Here is a 25,327-nt window from a genome sequence, read left to right as displayed (position 1 = left end):
GTGAATCTTTTTATTTCAATGTGAAGTTTATTTAGGACAAATATCGCAATCGACTTACAGATGAACATTTGGGTAATTGTATTCGAATGGCTGCATCAAATTATACTGCAAACATTAAAAAAAATTATCGATGAGTCTGAGTGTCAGCCTTCTCATTGAACGTGCTTTTTTATTTTTCAATATTTATGTTCATGATAGTGCGTTACTTTTTTGTTGTTATTATTAACTATTTTTGAATCATACGTGACATGCCGTTGTGGCTGGATAAAAGTTTGTGTTTATTTTTCAAACACCTTCGTTTGATAGGTAGGAATGTAGCTATGAACAAGTACGTACTAGTAATATTAGTTATTTTGTTATTAGTTTATTATTAGTACCTATGTATTATGTATTACAAGTTAAATAGTAAAATAAATACATATAATGATAAATTAACTGTGGATTATTTCATTTAAGTTGCATTACGTGGCTTCCGTGTGGGTAGCTCGCTGTTTATTCCAAAATTAACAAAGTAACTCAACATATTGAAGAGGTTGGCGAAGTCTGAACCCAGCTTGACAATCAGGAATAATATAATTTTCATATAGATATGAACTTACTTGATGATGAATGAGTTTTTCTAATATTTTTTAAAGCGTAGAGAGAATACTTATAGGACGTAGGTCAGTGTAGTTCACTGGGTTCGAAACTTTACTCAAAGGTCTGATAATGGCAATTTTCCATAGATTAGGAAAATAACATTTTTCTAAGCAACAATTCAAGATATGAGTGAGGAAATTATCTATAAACAGACTACAATAGTTAATCATATTGATGGATAAACCATCAAAACCAGTGGCATTCGATTTGATAGTAGCTAAGATTTCTTTCATTTGATTAACTGAGATGAATTTTAATTTGAACACACTTTCTTGATTTTTTAATTTTGGGTATTTATTACTATTGTAGTATTCTAGGAGGTTGTTATCAATATCATCATCAATAAATACTGAAGCAAAATAATTATTGATTTGTTCAGGATTTTGCAAAGGAATTGGTAAATCAGTATTACTTTTTGTATTATTAATATTCTTTAGGTTTTTCCATAATTTTTTAGAGTCTTTAGATTGAAATAAATAATTATAATAAGCCTTCTTCTCGCGACGAACAGATGATAGCGTGAAGTTTCGCAAATTTTTGTAATGTACCCAGTCAGCTTCTGATTTTGAAATTTTGAATTTTGCAAGAGCTTTGTCTCTTTCTTTCATCATTTTTTCGATGGGATATGTCAGCCAGGGAGCTGGAGCTTTCGTCATACGTGCTGTCTTGACAGGTGCATGTTTACTAAAAATAGTTAGAATTAGTCCCGTGAAAAATTCAACTTTGTTATCAATATCATCTATTGTATAAATGTCCTTTTCCTGCTCAGAAGATGGTGTTTCACAGAAATATACAAGACAATTCCAAAGCTATCCTTGAACAAAGGTTTTTGAAACTTCAGTATGAAATTTGGAATCTTCAGAACATATGTTCATCTGAAGTGTTTCCTCAAAATGTATTCTAAAATAAATTCTCTAGATACTGGTAAGTTATCAAGAAACACTGTGTATATAAAAATTAAATGTGAAAAGCAAATTATTGAAATTTGTTAGATATGCAAAAGGAATTTCCTAATGTAGGGTTGGTTATGAATATTACTGGGATTTTTTCCTATCAAACTCAGTTTGATCTTCCTCTTGAAGATGATCACTTGGTGATCAAAACACGTATCGAAGTGTTGAAATAACGGTATGGTATTGGAAAAAACTCCAGGAATATTCATTACTACACCAAAGGTTCCAAACATTGCATCACAAGTAGGATCGGTTGTGATCACATGCCATATAATATTTCAAGTATTCCCTAATCATATGCGATTGGTAGTTTCAGGAATAGAAAAAAACAACTCATTGTTAGGCCACAAATATGCTTTATTAGGACTAAATAATTTTCAGCAACAATAACAGGTTTATCTGCCGGAAAAAGTAAGTTTGAAGACGATGACGGAAACTCATTGTGATTGTCTACTGGGCTGGGGAGACAGAAACTGAAAGATCATCTGAATGTAGAAAAAGCCTCATCTGCGTGCTGGCAGCCATTCACCAATGTCTTGATCGCTCTGATACTGAAACAAAAGACATCTTTTTGAAACTTATTTTGATATTATGACATGTGATGTTTTGATGAGGTTCTCCTCCAAAAAATCATCAAACTAATCAATGGATGGCTTCACCTATGATCTCCTAGTGATCTAGGTCTAGATCACTTGAATTGATCTAGATGATAAAATTTACACTATATGAAATGAGTCAAATATATATTGAAATGACCACTGATATCATTACTTCTTTTCAAGTGTCCCTTCATTTAATGATATTGATATAAAATCTTTTTTTTTCCACGATAACTTCTTGGGAACATTCATTGATAACTAATAATTCACACAGGCTGATATAAAACAGTCTTCCACAATTCGAGAATCTGATCAAGTGTGATAGAGAGTAAGCTGGGAAGTTCATCGTGAAAAGTTACTGCGGGATATGGAAAAAGGAACCTTCGAAGAGACGATTTGGTCATTCACTTCAACAATCCAATAATTGTTTTGTTGAATCAGCATTTTTGAAAAATTCCATAGTTTGTTTCGTATTTCTACAATCCAGTAGTTTTTCTATGATGCAGGGGTAATAAAATGTGTCTTTATAGATTCCGAACAAGGTTCATGCCTCTACATAATGCAATACTTTTATTGGTTCCTCACCAATGTCACATAATGGTTAATTTTACCCAGATAAAAGGAATTCTCGTGTAAGTCGGGTGTGGCCTGATCGAAACCTGGTCATTATCACTTGATCTTTTGTATTGATCTTTTGTATCTACCAGAAGCCAAAGTATGGTTGTTTTTCAGATGAGGAATCATGCCCGTCAGAGGGAAACGTCTTCGTTTTTTTTTTGTTTTTGTTTCGAATTATTGAATGCTTCTGTCCCAAATGAAAGAACTCATAGAAAATATATTTGTGAGGAACCCAAAGTGTCTTATGTCAGCAAGAAATGTTTTCAGTTTGGAATTATTAAATTTTGCGTAATGGAGTAATTGAAGGAATATCCATGATAATGATTATACAAATTTTCTCACTATGCATTTTATTCGTTTCACTACTCGGTAGTCATTGACTGGTTCATCAAACTATTTTACAATGTCTTTCATATGAGGTCTTCCAACAGGGACTTACTAATTTTGATGATTGATAACGGCCATCCTTGTTCAAGCTACATCTGTCAAATTAGTTGTCATTAATTCAATATGTTTTGGTAAATCATCAGGTACGGATATAGCATTCAACAAGATGTGGACATGATAAAATTGTTTTATCAAATTGGGTGCTCTGTTCGGGCAACGTACCGCGCGCTTCTCCCATTTTACGATCGCCATAATCGTCCTACAGAGAGGACTATTCGCAATGTGGTGGATGAATTTGAGTTCACTGATTCAATGCATCTACCCAAAACATCACCGCTGTTTGTGAGACTCTGTAGAATAATCCGAGGTAGTCGATTTCGCGTCGCTTACAAGATCTCGGCCTTTCGCATACCACATCCCGGCAAATTTTGCGTCGTGACTTGGGTCTGCTCCCGTACAAAATTCAACTAACCCGGGAACTGAAGATAAACAACCATAGACAACGAGGTGTGTTAAATGATCTGTGGAGCAGTTGACCCTAATTTTCATCAAAAAATCCACATGAGATCCAAAAGCACCCATGCATTTCGATAGAGTCACTGTTTGGTGTAGATTTTGAGTTGGTGGCGTCATCAGTCCATATTTTTTTGAGAACAAAGTAGGCCAGGCCATCACTGTCAACGGCGAGCACTATAGGTCGATGATAACCAACTTCTTCTGGCCTGGATTGGATGGTGGTCATCTCACGTGAAGGTGATGTGAGCTGGTCTGCGAGATCGTTTGATTTGACTCCGTTAGACTTTTTCTTGTGGTTTTTTCTCAGGTCGCAGGTGTATGCGAATGAGCCACAATCTACATGGGTCCTCAGGGCCAACGTAACCTATGCCATCGGTCAAATTCAGCCTGCTATATGCCACATGCCACAGTCATGGAAAATTGAACGTTTCGAATAGGCTCCACCCAGAAAAGCCGTGGCAAACATTTAAACGATGTTATATTCCACACATAATTGAATTGATAGGTCTCTCGAATGAATAAAAAATTTTGGTGATATCTGTCACATACTTTGTTTCATTCAAATTTGAAAATAGGAAGCGCTCAATGAAAGACACTGTATAATAGTAGGTAGTTACGAAACTTGATAAATGATCAATTCAGTCAGGTAGGTGTAGGTGTCAATAAACACATAGAGGATGTTATCCGTGGCTCATACTTCCGTATTGAGTATCACACTTATAAAACTTCATTTTCTGCTATACCAGTTTATCAATTATTTGAGTTTTCTCGCTTTCTCTTTACATACTTCACTGAAAAGCTTGATTTTATTCTATTCCATTGCGTAATTACCGAAAAATGCTAACCCCGACCAAAGTATAGGAAATTTCATCTGTTGGCAAAATTTATAAATAGGACACGTTACTGATTGAATAGACTCTTCAAAGGTTCATATTACGCAGTAACATTTTTGAGATGAACTTCTCAGATTTGTCCTTAATTACATTTGAACAAAAACTATGCTGATCTAGATTAATTTATTTTCCAGATATTAGCAGGTTGAAAACCCTTGAAACACTGATATCTCTACAAAAAAATGTCATTGAAAGAATAGTAATCAATTATATTTTGCTAACAATATCTAAACAGTTCATCACTTTGAATGTACACGCTGTGGACTCCACCATAAGAACAATAATATCGTATGGATGAAAGGCATTGAATGGAGTTGAGAATGTATCAATCAAAAAACAAAAAATTTTCACTCGAATTTTTCCACATTTCCCATAACTAGCATAAAACTATAATAAATATATAAATAACAAAAAATAAAGGCCCAATAACAGATCCTTTTGACACTCCATCGATTTGTTTCAGAAAATATATTAAAAATAACTTTTTGAATAACTAATAAGAATGAATTTTATATTTCCAGTCGTTAAGAATTAAAATATAGCTCTTAAAAACGTGTCTTGATGGTGCCGGACCCGAAAGAAAACTTTCCGCCACAACTAGGAAAACTTCCCCTCTTATTGAAAAAACTTTGAGCGGAATATCCCCAAACAAAACAAATTAAGTGGATGAAATAGAAAGAGGGTTGGAAGTCATTGTCTCTGAAAACGTCAGAATTAAAATTCCATCGTAGTATTCATGTTTCAGTTGAAAATGGATAGCCTTTGTTCTAATGGATTGCCATTGAAATATACTGGTTAATATTTCAAAGGAAACAATACCCGCCACTTTTAAACGAGAGGTTTAGTGCAACGTTGAGAGATATGTATCGGAATTTTGGTAGTTTCTATGTTCAGTTAAGAGATGATATTAAATCAATTTGTACGCTATATAATTCATTCTTTCTTTTTTGAGAATGAAGCGCCAACCATCGAATCCATTAGGACAAAGGTAATGGATAATGATCTCATTCCAAAAATGAGCAAAGAGAAGTTGAGGAAAATAATAAAAGAAGATTTAAAATTTATATAAGTCAAACGATCCCGTAAATCTGTCTTATAGAAAGAGAAGATATAGTCCCATTGCGACGGAGATATCTTCGCTCTATTAGAGAAATGCGTTCTACTCACAAAAATATTTATTATCTGGACGAAACGTGGGTGGATGCTGGTCACACAGTATCTAAGATCTGGCAAGATACTACTGTAACTAGTTATCGTCAAGCATTTGTGGACGGTTTATCAACAGGGTTACGCGGACCAACGGGTAAAGGGCAACGACTAATTGTCGCCCATATAGGTAGCAAGAGTGGCTTTTTAGACGATAGTGCACACTTTTTTTTATCAAAAAAAACGGGGGATTATCACGAAGACATGGACGCCAAACGCTTCGAAGGATGGTTTGAATCCCTTCTTTCACGAGTCGTGCCAAATTCGGTAATAGTAATGGATAACGCTTCTTATCACAGCCGATTAGTAGAACAGCTGCCAACTATGACCACCAGAAAAGCGGACATGCAGAGTTGGTTAGGACAAAAAGTAATTCCATTTTCCGAGGACATGGTTAAGGCCGAGCTTATGAGTGTCATTAAACAGCATCGTGACAGATATCGCCAGCATGTGGTGGATACAATAGCTCGTGCTGAAGGCATCACCATTTCGAGACTTCCTCCTTACCATTGCGAGTTAAACCCGATAGAATTAATCTGGGCTTAAATTAAGGGGTACGTAGCTCGTGAAAACGTGACATATAAAATTTCTGATGTCCAACGTTTATTAGAACTCGCAATGGAACGGATACGGAAAGAAGATTAGGCTAATGCTGTAGCCCATGTGATCAAGGAAGAAGAGAAAATGTGGAGATTGGGTGGGATGGTAGACACTGTTTTTGACCAAATAATAATAGATTTGAGTGTGGTTGGGAATTCCTCATCGACAAGTCAATGGATTCTGAACCTTCATAAGCATAACATAGTTAATTATTTCTTTGCTTTGTAGTTCTCTTTCTACATTAAAGAACCTTAATAATTGTTTTACAAATTTTTCTGTTTTTTTGAAGTATTGTATTATGCATAATAAGAAAATGTAATCAGTTTTACCATTGACCCCAGGTAGCGCCACCTACTATAACAATTTTTACGTAATTACCTATGTGTTTAAATAAATAAAAATATTATTTTGGTACGCCTCTGCAAAGTTGGTAAGAGGATTATCCGTTGGTCACTTTAAGTGCGACATTGCTAATGAATCACCTTCAATTGAAAATTGTTATAGTGTAGCAACTACTTTAGGCCTGAATTGTATGATCTGGACACCAACAAGACAGCGCTACGTGCCATACAGCTCATGCCATATTGGATATTTTGCACGAGCGATCCAAGGGCATGGTCATCTCACGTGGGATGATGTGAACGGACCATCGAGTTCGTGCGATTTGACCCCGTTAGACTTTTTCTTGTGCGGTCTTCTTGAGTCGCAGGTGCATGCAAATAAGCCACAAACCACAGCGGTCCAGAAAGCCAACATAACTCATGCTATCGGTCAAATTCAGCTTGATTCATGGCCCAGAGTCATGGAAAATTGGACGTTCCAAACGAATAAAAAATTTCGATAATATCTCAGACACACTTTTTTTATTCAAATTCAAAGATGGGAAGCGTTTAATGGAAACCCCTATATTTCAAGTGTTTTGGATATTTTTTATTATTTGTTTCTATTTTTTATCATTATTGCCATCAAAAATATATAAAATTACAATAACAATTATTCAATCTAATCCAGCAAATAGATTGCTTTATTGTTAATAAAAGGTATAACCTTGTGCATGAGCAAGTTAACTAATCTATCAATGAACGTTGTAAAGTTGGACGCACAAAATGTGAAATGTAAACATCAAACTTTGATATAAAATGTATAAATGTAAAATAGTAATATCAGGAGATGCATACATATAAATTTTGAAATGTATAAATATACTTGTGGAATTGGCCGCGGTGGTAGTGCGCCCAACTCACGATCGGAAGATCGTGGGTTCGATTCCCGCTTCGACCAGATATTTTTCTCGAGAGAATTTATCTGGTTGAAGCTGGAATGATTCTGCAACTGTGTTGGGAATCAAACGTTAAAAGGTAAGACCTCGTTAGTCCTTAGCTCGCACAAGTTCTCAACTTTTGAGAGTTGTCGCTCGTATGGAGGCGACAGCTGATTAACGGAAAAATAGATTTTAAACAGATTTTAAACATACAGATTTTTTTAAACTTATGAGTAGTATTTGTTTGAAGGTGATTGACAATGTTTCATGATGAATTTCACTAGTTCGGACTTCCATTGTCTACTTATAAAATGATTTGAAATCCCTGAAACAACTAAAAAAGAATAATTAAAAATGAGTAGCTGAAAATAACAATTATATTGAGCCAAAATAAACCTGAAATGAAATAATAGTGAAATAAACTACAAGTAAAAATAGAACAATTGAATAAATAAAAACAAAATAAAAATAATAAAGGAATGAAAAAAGAAAATAAAAATAAAAAGTGTAGAGATTCCAAGTCACGTTAGTTCACGACGTTTCGATTGTTAGTATCTACATTCGTCTTCGGGTGATGACTGGACTGATTCCTCCGAGAGATGACTATTTATAGGTCGTTCAAATACTTTCACTTATCCCTACTTTCTATTTTCCGCTTCACTGGTTTTGTGGAAGATGACCGTTTTAGCGGGAGTTGGCCATTATTCGCTTGATGATGGGTTTCCATATGTTACGTTTTCCTACGCTGGTCTGGCTGAATACGTTGTTGGACAACATGTATGCGGCTTCCTTGAATTTTCTCTTAAACCAATGTTCCTCTCTGTGCAAGATCTCAGCTTGGGACCACTCGATGTTGTGTTGATGGGTCCGAACATGGTCTGCTATTCCTTACTTGCTGGTTTCCCCTCGCTGTGTGTGCTTCTTGTGCTCGGCAATGCGAACATTCAATGGCCTCTTAGTTTCACCAATATAGGATTTTCCGCACTCACAGGGTATCTGGTAAATGCAATTCTTGAAATCGCAGTCCGCGTTTGGTAGCCTGGTTTTCGTGAGGCTGCTACGGATAGTGTTACCGGATGTGAAACAGATTCTGATGTACTTGGAACCAATTCTTCTTATCCTCTCCAATAATCCTCTGATGTAGGGAAGTGCAAGCACTGGTTGTGACGGCTTCTCTTCCTTGCGAGGCTCCTGCTGTCTTTTAGCCAAAATCTTTTCTACCATCGCTTTGGAGTAGCCATTCCGTTGAAGATCATTTTTGATGATGTCTAGTTCCTTCTCGAGACCTTCCTTCATATTACTGAGCCCAAAATCACGGTCTAATAGAGTCTTGATGATTCCTCTTTTAGTCGATTGATGGTGGTTGGATTCGTGGTTCAGATACTTTCCCGTATGAGTAGGTTTTCGGTATACAGATGTTTCCCACTTAGTGTCGGTCCTCTGCACCAGAACGTCTAAGAATGGCAATTCGTTGTGGATTTACTTCTCCATTGTGAAAGTGATGGAAGGTCTCACGCTGTTGATGTGTTTCAGGAAAGCGTCTAGTTCACTATTCCCATGGTTCCATATTATGAAGGTGTCGTCAACATATCTCAACCAGACTCGGGGTTTCTTGTGGGCTTCTTCAATGGACAGAGTTTCAAACCACTCCATATATATGTTGGCTTTGACTGGTGAAAGTGGCGATCCCATTGGCAGTCCCTCATCTTTTGTAAAGAATTCGTCCTTCAGTTGGAAATAACAGTTTCGTACACAGCATCCTAGTAATTCCATAATTACTTCTATAGGTAGATTCGTTCTCTCTTTCAGGTCCCCGTCTTCGAATAGCTTTCTCTGTATGATTTGGAGTGCTTCTACGACCGGAACGTTGGTGTAAAGGCTTTCCACGTCGAAACTAATCAGTTGATCTTCCTGTGTGACCTCAATTGACCCTAGTAGTTTGAAAAAATGCCTTGAATTCTTCACAAAAGACGATGTTTTTCCTTGTAATGGTTATATTAAGGGAAGTGAAAATCCAGACAAGTTTTGAGTAGCCGAATCTCTGAAGCTGATGATCGGTCTAAGCGGAACGTCCTTCTTGTGGATTTTGGGTAGTCCATACAAGTGAGGGGGCTTACTGTGGTGCGGTGTTAGCCATGATCTTTCCTTGTCCTGGACTCAGATAAGACAAAAACTTTCGACTCATTGGGTATTTCAGCATAGACAATTGGATTCAGATAAGACAAAAACTTTTGGTGTTTGGTTGTTCTCACTTTTGGTATTTTTGTTGTTTTTTTGTTTGAATTTTGTATCATGATTGTGTTCAATGGTAGCATCAATAAGTTGTTTATTTTTGTGATGTTGGATAGCTAAATTCATGAAATATAAGTGCCTATGAGGAAACAGATGTTAAGATTCTTAAATTTTCTATCTAGGAAAAAGTTACGGTGAAGGGAAAGGCAGAAATAACTGTTTCCTGATAAACATTTTTTTTTTCAGTTGTATGTATCGAATACGACGCTAAGGTAGAAACAAATATCGTCTTCTTAAGTAGAATACTAGATTTTCTGGAAATTTGCTGTCATAGATGTACTGATTTTTAATATTTTTATCTTTTGGACTTATTGGTATTATAGTACAATTCCATAATAGAAGGCACTGAATTCTTGGTGAATTCTCATTAAAACTGAAACATTATTGTCAAGGTTGTGATTCTATATATTTTATCATCATTTTTCCTCGTCTGTTCGATATAATTTTTGTACGCCACTGCAAGAGACAGACTGAAGAGACATATTTCCGAGAATTCAGTGCCTATAATTTTGGAATCATAGTATGTATGAAGATATCGATTTTAACTCTCTATAGATATTATGAATGTTTTGTTTTCTACATGAATTATTCTCTCGTTTTTTGAGGAAATGCCTTTCCGTTTTGCAATTTTCAGATGTAGTCGTAGGTATATTTGTTTCTTTTTTATCACATTTACATGATTTTGGTTTCTCTGTCACAAAGTGCTGATGAACCGATAATGCAAATTTCTGAAATATATAAATTCATACACCCTGTATATTTAAGAATGATCAGACTGGACGGAGAGTAAACAACATTGAGGAGTGTAGCACCATTAGTCGAAAAAAGGAATCTTTTACTAAACAGTTCTTGCGAAAAAATCGTTTCTGCAAGCAGTAGCTCTTCATTACAATAATTATCCGACAACACAACGACATCGCAAACGTGAAAATTACGGATAATTTAATAATATTCAAAGTGTAGCATTAAAAATAAGAGACCTAAATATTTGCTTGGCGAGATAACTTTCTCCGCAATTAGACAGTGTCGACAAACACTGTAGATTCGTTCAAATAACCAGTTTTGGTATTGAGCTAAGAATGTTCTAAGAAACTGAATTAATTTTAAAAAATGTGTCTTTGTCGTGATTCAATTCATGAGGGAGAATTTACTTTCATTATCTTTGTGTCGAGATACTTCGTATTGCGCTCGATGTATCGTTTTTACCTTGAACTTTTTTCTGACGTTCATGCATATGCGATGCATTTGCAATTTTCTGGCATTGTAAATATAGGATCGGTGAAAATAAAATTGGGCATCCTACTCTTTCAAAACACTTAATCGTTTTATTCCAAAAATATACTTTTATCCGTTCATGAAGATATCAACACCTAGGATGAAAAGTTCCGCGTTTCCTTTTGTTCGAAAGAGCCACACAATCATTCCAGCGCCGCCGCCGCTCTAACATTTTGATACCACTTTTCTAGAACGACTTATCTTTTGCCCCAAAATAGACCTCAGTTTCAGCATAACCTCCTCATTCAAGCGAAATTTCTTACCGGTGAGAACAGCCAGTAGTTGCTTAGCCAAATCCGGCGAATATGATATATGCGGGAGCAATTCAAAGCCCATTTCATGCAATTTTGTCATCGTTTTCATTGATTTGTGACACTGTGCGTTGTCTTGATGTAGCAGCACGTTCTTTTTCTTCAAATTGGGCAATTTTTCCGCAATTTCGGCCTTCGAACACTCCAATAACGCTATTCAATATTCACTGTTGATGGTATTTCCTTTCTCAAGATAGTCGATGAATATTACACGTCGCACATCCCAGGCATTTTGGACAAGGTTCACCAGCTACTCTCCACTCAGATGACGATTGTTTTAATCCGGAGTGAAGTGACGGATCTGTGTTTCATCCATTGTCGCATATTGAAGCAAAAATGCCGGTTTGTTATGTTCAAACATGGCCAAACACTGTTCAGGATCATCAAGACGTTCTAGTTTTTGGTCAACAGAGCTTTCTCATAGTCCAATGCTCATGCAATATAAAGCCAACACGTTCTTTTGATATCGTTACAATGTGAGGTTCCTCACGCAACTTCACTTTTCAATCATTCAAAACAACTTTGTTGATTTTTCTGGTGTTACTGCCTCATTTGTACGTCCACTGCGTTTTGCATCATCGATGTCTCTACGAACACGTTTGAAATCAGCAAACTAACGTTTAATTATTTCATCAGTTCGGACTTCCATTGTCTTATATAATATAAATTGATTTGATAACCCTGAAAAAAAATTGTAACAGACTTTGAAAAAACACCAAGTCTATTTCACGGAAAAAGAGAGATTATCGCTAACACCGCACCACAGTAAGCCCCCTCACTTGTATGGACTAACCAAAATCCACAACAAGGATATTCCGCTCAGACCGATCATTGGCTCCAGAGCTGCAAGGTAAAACATCATTTTTTGTGAAAAATTCAAGGCATTTCGTTGAACTACTAGGGGAAATCGAAGTCAAAGAGCAGGATCAACTGATCAGTTTCGACGTGGAAAGCCTCTACACCAACGTTCCTGTCGAAGAAGCACTTCAAATCATACAGAAGAAGCTATCCGAAGATGGGGACCTGAAAGATGGAACAAACTCACCGATACAAGTAATCATGGAATAACTAGGATGCTGTGTACGAAACTGCTACTTCCAACTGAAGGACGAATTCTTTACGCAAGATGAGGGACTGCCAATGGGATCGCCACTTCCACCTGTTATAGCCAATTTATATATGGAGTGGTGTGAAACTTTGGCCATTGAAGAAACCCAGAAGAAGCCCCGAGTCTGGTTGAGACGTAGACGACACTTTCATAATATGGAACCATAAGAATGCAGAACTAGACACTTTCCTGAAGCAACTCAACAACGTAAGGCCTTCCGTCACTTCCAAAATGGAGAAGGAAATCCACAACGAATTGCCTTTCTTAGACGTATTGGTGAAGAGAACACTAAATGGGAAACATCTGTATATCGAAAACCCATTCACACAGAATAGTATCTGAACCAGAAATCCAAACACCATCAATCGACTAAGAGAGGAATCATCAAAACTTCACTGGACCGTGCTTTTGGGCTCTGTACAGAGGAAGGTCCCAAAAAGGAACTAGGCATCATCAAAAATGACCTTCAACGGAATGGTTACTCCAAAGTGATGGTAGAACAGGCCTCAGCTAGAAAACAGCATGAACTTCACAAGGAAGAGAAGCCGCCACAAGCAGTACTTGTACTTCCCTACATCAGAGAATTACTGGAAAGGATAAGACGGATTGGGTCCAAGTATAAAATCGAGACCTGCTTCAGATCTGGGAACACTATCCGTAGCAACCTCATGAAAACCAGGCCACCAAACGCAGACTGCGATTCCAAGAATTGCATTTACCGGATACCTTGCGAGTGCGGAGAATCATACATCGGTGAAACTAAGAGGCCATTGAAAGTTCGCATTGCTGAGCACAAGAAACACAGCGAGGAGAAACCAGCAAATCCGGAATAGCAGAGCATGTTTGGGCTCATCAACACAACATCAAGTGGGCTCAAGCTGAAATCATCCACAGAAAATTAAATTCAAAGAAGCCGCGTATATGTTGTCCAACAACGCAATGAGTTAAGCTAGCGTAGAGATACGTAACATATAGAAACCTCTAATCGAGCGAAAAACGACCAACTCACACCAAACGGTCATCTCCCGCCAAAATCAATGAAGCGGAAAGAGGGAAGAGGAGATAGGTGAAAGCACTCGAATGACCTATAAATAGTCAGATCTCCGAGGAATAAGTCAAGTTATCACCCGAAAACGATTGTAGATACTAACAATCAAAACGTTGTGACATGACTTGGTTTGAAATCTTTTGATTTTTAATTTTTCATTTTTTGTTGATGATATTTTCAATTTTTTCAGCTTTTATTAATATTTCAATTTCTATTTGTTTGGTTGTTGTTGTATGTTATTTCTTTGTAATTTCAATATTTTGTTTAATGAAATTGTTATTTTCGGTTAATTGTTTTGATTTTTTTTTTCAGGGTTATCAAATCAATTTATATTATACTAGACAATGAAATGATGAACTGATGAAATACACAACGAAACATTGTCAAGCACCTTCAAACTAACCTTTAAATCATTGTTTCTAATGGATCAGAGTCCTTATAACTTTTCAAGTCATCGCTTAGCATGAAGGGTATTTTTTCCCATCAAGAAGCAGTGTAAAATAAATCAAGAAATTGTTTTTGATCTATTGTTTTGAAAATAAACTGGAGGGGAAGCCGTCTGAGTTCACTCAAGAAGCTAAGTACCCAAAATAGGGTCACTTTAGCTTGGGTACCTGGACATGAAGGTCACAAGGGCAATGAGGAGGCCGATGTTCTAGCCGTTGAAGGCGCATCCAAGGCTATGATCGGCCGAGAACCCTTCTGCGGAGTAGCGAAAGCATGTATAAAAACATCCATGAATTCATGGATGCAAGGCGAATCGATAGATTGGTGGAATAAGCTCTCAGGATTGAGGTAGGCGATAGAGTTCATAAAAAACCATCGCCCAGATTCACGGAAGACTTGCTAAACCACAACCGTAAGGTTCTGAGAATAGTGGTGGGTCTACTAACGGGGCATAGCCGACTCAGGAAACTTTTGAGCAAAATGGGTCTGACAAAAGAAATCCAATTCAGGTTCTGACAAGAAGAGGAAAAAACCGCAATGCATGTGTTCTGTGAATGCGAATTGATAACAAGGCTTACACACGCAAGATGCGGGAAAGAGGCTGCCAAATATATGAAGGGGTCAGTGTCAAGGCTAAGGGGTCTCATTAAAGAGATCAAGCTAGACAATGAGCTTTAACAATCAAGGAGCATCACAATAGATCTGAGAAGGTCGCAGTGAATCAGGTCATAAACTAGCTCCCCGACAATTCTAATCTAATATAATCTACAGCAATATGATGGGAAAAGTTCAAACTCAAAAACGATACCCGGAAGATATGCATTGTGTCGGACACTCTTCAGCATCGTGTTATCATTATTTTAATTTTGAGTACATGAAATAGAGAAATACCAATCCCGATAACTGTGACGTTATGAAAAATAGATTTTTGTCTTATGAAGGGCTCATCAGCAAACTATCTCTTGCAGAAATAATATTTCAAACTTCGAGACAGTAGTACATAGAATCCCTCAAGGATATATCCTTGGATTCTCAGTCTTTATGATTCATGTTAATAAAGCATTTGAGCTGACACCACCTCACCTCATTTTGCAGCTGTAGAAGTATCATCAAACTGACCGAAACATTGTAATGAACTGAAAAGAGGCAATATGTGATTTTCAGCTGATACATTGAAATGAAATACTAACAAGACCCAATATCTTGCAATAGAAGCTAAAAATGTTTTCCAACATCATTTATATTCTTCAATAACTTCAACACATTACCAGCATCGACGGTTTCCTTTGGTAAAACTATCTGTTACATTTGTCAGCAATATTCATTTTTGTGATTCTTATCTATTTTCGTATCTATTTTCGTGTCCTTTTTCACATGTTCAATACCTTTCTCAAATATATTTTTATAGGATAATGAGGGTAGGTTTTGCTAGTCTAACTGTAACTACACTACAACTAAAAAAATATTTTTACTCTAAGTACGCTTTTGCTAACGAAGTTGGTATCATCAAGAGATCATCCAATAGTGTTGAAACACTTAAACTATTTGAGAAAACTTTGATTGAAATAATTCATAATATTTATAAAACTCTTGATTAACTTTGAGGACTCTTGAATGGAACTTGAACTTGTTATTTTTTGGCACTGTCGTTGATATTGTACCATCCACACGTGTCAGGAAAGGAATTTTAATGATGTAATATTTTGAATCATTACTTTTGATATGTTTTCCTTTGTTAAAAGCATTAACAAATCAGTTCCGGTAGGTGAAACTTTCAAACGCATATGCTTGTTTGCGTCTTTTTTTAACCAAAATTTAACGTCAGCAAGCCCCTTCGTTGGAATGTAACAAGCAACTTCATGATTGAAGTTAGTATTGATGCCCACTTATAGTCGAAATTTTCCAATTCGGTTGAAATGTGGCCAATTAGGGTAATATACTTTTTGGAGATTCACAATAAAGTTAAGTTGATTTGTGACTGGATAATTCCAATGGAGTTTTTAAGGTGACTGTGAGATCTCGCTCATCAATCTGCAGCTTGTAACAGAAGTACTTTATTTCAAAACCTTTTCTCACCATAATCAATGAATCTAGTGATATTTTTGAAGTTTTCAAAAACCACCTCATTCAACTATTACACAGACTTTGGTATCAATAGCTGAAAGCAAAGCAGGCAGAATGCAATACTTCGAAATGTCAGTCAACAGTCAACAACTCCAAATAATCTTCAGTGCATTAGATTTGGAGGAATCAAATCTGATTATTTCAATTTGGAATTATAATTCTGTACTGATATTTTCCAACTTCTTCCTAGTTATGAAAATCTAAACAGGTGAATTGAAAAAAATTCTGCTGAGAAGAAAAATATCCAACTGAATATATCTTAATCAGTTGAGAATAAACCATTTTCTCCGGAGTGTCCAGATAACTTTCTAATATGTAACAACTGAAGTCATAACTTGAGCTAACGACCGTTTAACAGTGCCCTTCATCTAAAGAAAAACAATGCGAAACAATAGAACAATACATCCGATTCCAAGTAAAAGTAGTAACAACGTACCAACAACTGAAACAGTTAATGTCACCGATGTTATACTAGACTTTCCCTTTTTAACGAACAACAAAAGTAATAACACGAAAACTATTAAGACAAAACACAGTAAACATTGAATTATGGTGGCAGTTGGCAGCCTTGAGAGCTCCGGCAATTAGTTGTCAATAACTGTTTGATCTCGACATGGTTGGATTGTTTCCTTTGATGAAGGAATCCAAAGTGGATGCGATAGTCAGGTGGCAAAATGCTAGAACAATCCAAAGAAAGCATTGCTTCCTTAAGTTGCCCAATTTGGGTGACTTGAAAAAACTATATTTGCATACTAGAGAAAGCGTCAATGTCCAATTTTAAAAAATGTGCATGTCAAGTGTCCGGACACTCTGGTCAAATATATACACATGGAATATACACATCTTAAGATGTGTATAATTCCATTAATACACATCTTCAATCGAAGAAACTTCAACGAACTCGCCAAATCCTTATCAGTCAAATAAAACTGATTTCATAGAAAACCCACAGGAGTCGACTCACAAATTCGCTCACATGGAAAGAATGTTGAGGTCATCGACATGAGAATCTGACAAGTTTTGAATATCCGACAACCTCAATATCAACCAATTGATTGTGACCTCTTCAGTTTGCCATTGTGGCTGCTATAGAAGATATTTCAGAAGATGGCTCACAAGTACGATTCTAGAACTGTATATTTTGACCTGAATGGATACAGATCATCTGGGAAGATCAGGAAATCGTATCCTGGCATATGGATGAATCCCTTCTAATGTATCACAGGAGATCAACTTCCCAAAACATCTGATGAAGGTGGTCGTCAAAAAGACCGCTGACCAGGTCTTCACTATACTGAAGAGAGTTTACCATAGTGTACCAATAATGAAAATGATTAACCTTCACAAAGAAATTCAGACTGTAGTAGCAGAGCACTATTAGATTTCAGCGTCTGGCGAAGTCCTACTCTCAACAAGTCACCTGAAAGATCACTCACTACATACAGTAGTTGGCTTCGTTAAAAAGCTGGATACATTTTTTCCAGTTTGAATGAAAAACTTTCGCGGTTTTCAGTGGATTATAGACTAGACGAACTCACTTTGGACCTACGTAACTACCTATCTATCTGAATCAATTCGAATCCAACAAAAACACTTCTGTGACACCAGGACTGTAACATATCCGACATGGTTTATATTTCCTTCCACTTCAAACCAACCACCAAATTTTAGTTTCAGTTGATGTATCCTCATTGTTTTCAAGTATTTGTCAGAATTTGTGGAATCTCCTTAACATCAATGAAGGTGATGAAATAGTCAAAGAATATGTGTACAGTTCGCGTGAATCTTCATGGAATAGAATTTCTTTCAGCCACAACTTTTTCCAAGAACAATACGAGGACACAACAATGGAAATTCCACTGTCTACCTTTGTGTGAGAGTAGGTTTATGAACAGATTTGAATAGAAAAAAGGTAGAGGACTGTATAATCACTCTAAGAAAAAAAAGGAACAAATGTAGTGGATTTGGCTTATATTCCATGAAAATCCTTTTTATTGTGAGATTATCACTTAACAATATCATCATTCAACTTGATTCTACATAATAATGAAAGTTCTTTATTTACTTGGCGAAGTTTAGCATAGCTATTCTTCCACTCAACGTAGTTAGTGCTTTATATAATATAACAATTCCAATCATATGACTTTCCACCTACTGAAAGAATAATACTTTAACTTTAGTTACGGTATAAACTACTGAAAAATTTAAACAATAGGAACTGAATTTTAGAATGAAAATTGCGGCAGTTTACTTACGAACTAGTTGCCAATATCCATATTAGAGAAAATATTCAACCAAAAGAATGAATTCATTAATTGATTTTCCAATATTAAAAAAAAATATCAAACCTTTCTCTTCCAAATGTAACACGCTCTAGTCGTGATAGAACGTATTCCCTTTGCCAAAAGATGATTCGCAAATGTGAAATTGGCCTTAACATTCAAGAAACTACTTATAGTAATAATAATAATAATATGTCTTTATTCACACTTAATTATAATACGATAATACAATACTATAGCCCATAATAGTGTGTAAGGGCGGAATCAGTCGCCCCTATCCAAGGATACTTGTGACTGGCCTTCCATTCAACCCTTAAAACAAAACTAAAGAGAACGAGAAAAGAGAGAAAAAAGTAAGAGAAGAGAAAACAAATCTAAATCTAGAGGTACACAGGCTTTACAAGTGTAACTCGAAGTCACGAAAAAATATATATTATTTACAAATCAAAAATAATAGTAATATAAATGTTTTTAACTGCGTGAATGAGAATCAGATTAAAGCTAGGGTGCTAACAGTAATTAGATCATGAAGGTTCCAAAGGAAGTGATAAAAACAAAACAAGAAAACAAAGGGAGAGGCTTGAAGGCAGAAAGCACATCAATTATTATTGATCAGACTTTTAACTCTTGCTTTCGTGGCACAACACTTATATTTGAAGTCTATCCTCAAATAACATGTTTCTCAGTGAGTACTTGAAAACAGATTTATTCATGGTTTTTAACGAGTCAGGAATGGCATTATAGATCTTTGTTACATTATAAAGAAACGATCTTTGGTATAGTGAAGTATGGTGTATTGGAGGGGTAAGGCGGTATCGATATCTGGTATGAAATGCGTGAACGTCGTGTCTGAATAAAAGTTTGTTGTATAAGTAAATAGGTACTTTCGTTTGAATTATATTATGTATAAAACAACTTGTCTGTAGTAACCATCTTTGTTTCATAGTTAACCAATTCGATTCTTTAATTTTATGAGAAATTGAATTACGTTTCCTTATTCCATAAATGAACCGGGCACATGCCTTTTGAACAATCTGAATACGAATTTGATTGTGATTGGTTAAATTAGAGTAATACACCATATTTGCAAAGTTAAAGTGGCTCAACACTAAGGTTTCACACAATATCTTTTTTGTTTCAACATCTAAAATTTTTCAAAAATTTGATACTAGTTTGAGGTTACAATATGCATTTTTGATGCATTTCGTTACATGTGCACTGAACCTCAACTATGTGTCCAGAACTACACCTAAGTTTCTTGTTGAGCTCACGGCTTCAATGTCTTCTGTACATTCAAGAAACTACTTCTTTGCTCTTTTATTCTCTGAGAAACAGTGTTTTTCGTTCGGCCAAAATGAAGTTTTCAACAAGAAACGCAAGTCATATTATTTATTCCTAAACTATCCGACTTTGAAGTTTTGCCTTACTTTCAAGGAATTTGCTTGAATAATTATCTGTTCTGTGAACCACGTCCAAGTGTATATTTTTCAAAGAACGAGCTCTATTATTGGTGGGTTCACCAAATCATGTTAATGTGCTATGACGGTTTCTAACGTTTCTTGAAATTGGATAAACCTGTTGAATGGCGTGTTCTGATAGTTTTTTTAGAAACAATGGAATCGGTTAACGGAAAACCAGATTTTCTATTAAAAGGTTATATCTGCCCTGTAACCGTTGTTGACAGTAGTTTGTCTGATGGAACTCAGTGCTCTATGATATCAATTTTCTGACTGTGAAATATTCAATAGTGTTTGAAGCATACTGTTGAATGCTGCAAATATATGCTGATAGGGATGTGTCGAGAAATTATGTATGACAATGTTCGTTTGAAATGGTCTATGGAAAATATAAAATTATGTTCATTATTTATTTCTGCTTTAGTCAAGTCCAGATTTCTTTTTCAATTATGTACCTCTATTTCAGTGGTAAGACTATGTTACGTTTGGATGAGAAACTCAATATTTGGAAATGCTTGAAAATCAATAGGTTTCAGACTTCTCAAAGTTTACTGAGTGATCAGTGTTATTGCTTGTTTAGTGGAAATCTCACAATGAATGTTTTTTGAATAAATTAAACAACAACAAAACTGTCATACTTGGAAGGTTCGATTAGAATATTTGATGGAAATGATAGTGAAAACGATTTTTTAAAAACTACCTATCATTCTCATTAGTCAGTGGGCTATGCTTGAAGACTGGCAGACAACAAATCTAAAGCAAATGAATTTTAAACGTTCAAGCCAGTCTCTATATACCTACACAGTAGGTTTAATGGACTGACGCCTATCAGAAAACAACCACTCCCCTGGCTAAAACCACGAAGGGCGTTGGATTATATCCGACAGGCGTCAGTGCAGGAATCTTCATAGAAAATTTCCTGCATATGCAATTGGTAATACAACTGGAAGAGTCGACCCTCAATTTTGGAACGGGCACACTTGCAGACCGGTTTCGGGCTCATTAGCCACTCGTCAGTGCAAGATAGTGACCATCATCGACCTAAAGTCAATGATATTCCAGAATTGAAAATCGGAATTCTTTCAGAGTATTTCATTCCTCTTCCGAAGTTGGAGCGAACATCACAAAATGTCACTCCATCTAGTGGACGAGGTACTAACCAACTGCATATATATATATATATATATATATATATATATATATATATATATATATATATATATATATATATATATATATATATTTATATATAAATAGAGATTTTATCGAGTGTGCATGATATAAATCAAAAATTAAACAATTTGTGGACACAACACTCAAAAAAGGGGGGCAAACCGCGGACACGTGTTTCTGGCTATTGGCCTCATCAGCGCGGTGCAGCCAAATGTAAAGATGGGAAACACTTGTTTGCCGAAATCAGGAAAAAACACAAACGCACGGAGTCAACAACAGGAGCCAACCGCACATTTGTGGTTCCAGTTAGGCTAGGTTAAGTTAGGTTAGGTTAGTTAGGTTAGGTGTTGTGTCCACAAATTGTTTAATTTTTGATTTATATCATGCACACTCGATAAAATCTCTATTTGTATTTATCCTGGACCCGGATGTCACGCAGGTAGCTATAGCCGCCTCCGTGGTCATGTTAGATGTAGCCTGGGAATTCTAGGTCTTCTAACTGGAACCACAAATGTGCATTTGTGTTGTTTCCTGATTTTGGCAAACAAGTGTTTCCCATCTTTACATTTGGCTGCACCGCGCTGATGAGGCCAATAGCCAGAAACACGTGTCCGCGGTTTGCCCTCCTTTTTTGAGTGTTGTGTCCACAAATTGTTTAATTTTTGATTTATATATATATATATATATATATATATATATATATATATATATATATATATATATATATATATATATATATATATATATATATATATATTTAGTTATATATTTCAATATTAAATTCTACAAAAGATGACAGTACTACCAACTGTCGAAAGCGCTCGCAGATAATTAATAGAAGATATGAAGCTTCAAATCCTTTTTGTAGAATTTAATATTGAAATACTCAAAATAAAGGAAAATTAGTTGCATCAATCAAAAATATATATATATATATATATATATATGTTCTTGTCTATTTGTACAATAATCTTTTACAATCCTGGAAAGTAATTATTGATTTACGCTATCCTTTTTACTATGAATATGATTCGTATTGCCTGGTCTAAAGTACATGATCTACTTGCTTGATTGCTTTGACTTATACCTCAAGATACAAGTGGTTTCAAGTTTGGAATAAATTTTTAAACCGGTACTTGTTGTTTCATATCATTTGGTAAGTTAGTGGTTATTGACACATTTAGGGTGATTGTGAGGCAATTTACCCGTCGCCCATTTTTTTTATGAAATCTAAATCTTGAAATTTTATCCAAAAACCCCTCCCGTCTTCACTGATACTAGTCACAAATACCCACCTGTCACGGGTTAAATTGACAGGTGACTTGTACCCTTGTCATCGATTGGTAAGGTTACACTTGTACCTGGAACATTAACAATCTTGCTTGCTGTTGTCATTCTGTTGTCAATAGAGCAGCCATTACATGAAAATATTATGTGGATGTTTTAATTCTTTCATATGTTGATTCATTTCATTACAACTCAAATAATAGTATTAAATTAATTTCAGTTAATTCACGTTCACTACCGTACTATAACCTCTTGCTTGTTTTGATTCGTCAACGTAGATAGAAAGTTTTGTTCTGCCACATTGTTAGTATTGTTTCACTGCAGTGGTGCAGTTGTGAGTGATATTGGTCACTTTTATTTTCTGAAGTCACCTATTTGAGACACTGGCATGGGATGTGGTTCAATCAAGACGTTTGTCAAAGATAATCGTGATGAGTTTTTTGGTGTCATCATAATAATAATATAACTTTATTCACAAAAGATGAATACAAATACAGATACAAATAAGTTACAACATAGAATGAATGAACAAAGCGATTTTAGGATAAGTGCAAAGCACTTGTTTCCCATATGTGTACTAGATCATTTCTTTGACAGTAGCAAAGACAACTAATGATATCATAATGTAATGAATTTTGCTGATACTTCATGAAAATCCATAACTTATCCAAGTAACAGTTCATTGAGAGATATTTACTGAACAGTTTACAAAACCGCAACACGTGTTTCGCTATACATTATATTCCTCAAGCATTCCTCGAATGTATGAAATCGTATTGTACCTATGTAATAAATGTTATAAGTTTGGGCGTTATATGAATAAGTTTTATTGAAAGTAATAAAAATTATGAAACAACAACAACAAAAATTATTTGGCGCTCCGGGGCGACTTGAATGATTCCATTGGCGCATTTGCTTTTTCAGCTGCAGGAAAACCCAGAAAAACCTACAGCACCACATCATCTGAAGATCTCGATCTACCAGTGTCCTCTCTTTCATAGAATAAAATGTAGGGTATCTCCACAGGCTCCAATAAATTCAAGATATTGCCAGAATACTTAGTGACACGACTATCGTCAAACTTAAACCAGTCCGTTTCGCCTTTGACCAATGCGTAATAATGACCAGATTCAACGCCAGAACCACAGTGAGCAATGACTGCATGAAGATTATAATAGTGGTCTGCTGGATTGGAGTATTCATCTAGTTCGAACCTTCGTAAGAGTTCAGTGCTTCCGTCAGAGGTTGAGTCATGTTTGAAGATCATCAGTGTTATTATTAGATTGACTGGTGCCTCAGCTATACTTGTTTTCTTATAATAGTCGGTTAGCAATACAGTTGAGCATCACCCGTTAAAAGTTCTATTTTCAGATGATTTAACAATAAGCTTTGCACGGATTGGTTATCAGTCATATTAGGAAGCGCTAGTTGAAGTTCCAGAAAGTCACATACATTTTTGTTACCTCTCAAACATGTACATGACAAAAAAGATTTGAAAATTGAAAGAACAATTGAGATAAAAATGTGTGAAAATCATTGTTAATACTAAAATTCATCGGACCGAAATATTCCGAGAAAAGTTAGTTGAAAACAGAATGAAGTTGAGCAAGAAATAAATATGTATTTCCATTAATTTCGAAATGTCATTCAATTTACTTTTATTTGTTGTTCAATAACATTGGCAACTACTTTCGAACAAACAATAAATACCAAATGATACCTACTTTGTAGGTAACAGAAATAGTGATGAGATAAATTTATGAAATAATGGTATTAATAATTAAAGTTATTATGCATGTAAGTGCCTTATGAATGCGACACGAGTAGAATTAATGAGTTCGTTGATCGTTTGAAATTTTTGTAATTTGTGTATTTTTTAAACTCTAGTGATACTGTTCCTATTCAGTAATTTTTAAATTTTATCATTTACTTCATTGTAAATTTCAAATCCTATCCATGAAATGGTTGGATCAATATTGGACATTGAGTTCATCTCTACAACGGGTTGGATAGTGAGGTAACAGTACTAATAACTTAAGTATAGTATTTGAGGAATTTTGGATGGATAATTATGTTCGACGATTACCTTATCATGGGCGCTAATTATATTTCCAGCGAGCATTCTCTGGAAGTCTGAAAACAGGAAAACATCGCTGGGAGTCCGATCTGGAGAATATGGTGGATGAGGGAGCAATTCGAAGCACAATGCAAATGTGGCCGTTTTTCTGCAATTTCGTCCTTCAAACGTTCCAATAACGCTATGTAAGAGTAGCTATTCATGGTTTTTGCAGTTTCAAGATAGTTGATGAATATTATACCATGCGCATTTAAAAATACTGATAGTATTGCCAGCCGACTGTTGCGTCTTTGTACGCTTTGGAGTCGGTTCATCACGTGCAGTCACTGATATGACGATCGTTTTGATCCTGGTGGAAAATCACGGAGCCATGTTTTTTATGGTGGAACAGCTCCAAACACTGCTCAGAATCATCAATTCGTTGTTGTTTTAGGTCGATTGTTATGTCGTGCGGCACCCACTTTGAACTAAGCTTTTGCATATCCGAATATTCATGCACGATATGTCCAACACGTTTCTTTGATATATTTAAAACCTCGACAATCTCCATCAACTTCACTTTGCGGTCCACAAAATTATTTTGTGGACTCTTTACATGTTTTCGTTGGTAACAGCCCCTTTGAGGCGTACATCGCGTGAATCGTTCACGATGCTCATTTCACCTCGTTTAAACTTAGCAAACCACTTCTCAATGTTTAATTTTCCTGGTGCAAATTCCGAATAATATTTATCAAACCAAGCCTTGGCTTCGAGAGTTTTTTTTCTCCAAAAAGC

General features: G+C 35.7%; 1 protein-coding gene across 4 annotated transcripts in view; it reads right to left on the bottom strand.

The window, feature by feature from the left end:
- Positions 1-1,928: 1,928 nt before the first annotated feature.
- Positions 1,929-25,327, bottom strand: part of LOC111503773 (uncharacterized) — a 152,322-nt gene continuing 128,923 nt past the window's right edge. For all 4 annotated transcript variants that reach the window (XM_074178030.1, XM_074178029.1, XM_074178032.1 and 1 more), the window contains one exon: positions 1,929-2,143. In XM_074178030.1, coding sequence (XP_074034131.1) covers positions 2,096-2,143 — 48 coding nt within the window. In that variant the 3' untranslated portion in view covers positions 1,929-2,095. The remainder of the gene's footprint in view (positions 2,144-25,327) is intronic.

This window comes from Leptinotarsa decemlineata, unplaced genomic scaffold (genome assembly GCF_025532065.1).
Source record: "Leptinotarsa decemlineata unplaced genomic scaffold, Ldec_3_MD MMD2_tig00003335_RagTag_RagTag, whole genome shotgun sequence".
Classification (NCBI taxonomy): Eukaryota; Metazoa; Arthropoda; class Insecta; order Coleoptera; family Chrysomelidae; genus Leptinotarsa; species Leptinotarsa decemlineata.
Note: the sequence above shows the minus strand (reverse complement) of the source record. Positions and strands in the feature narration are given on the sequence as shown.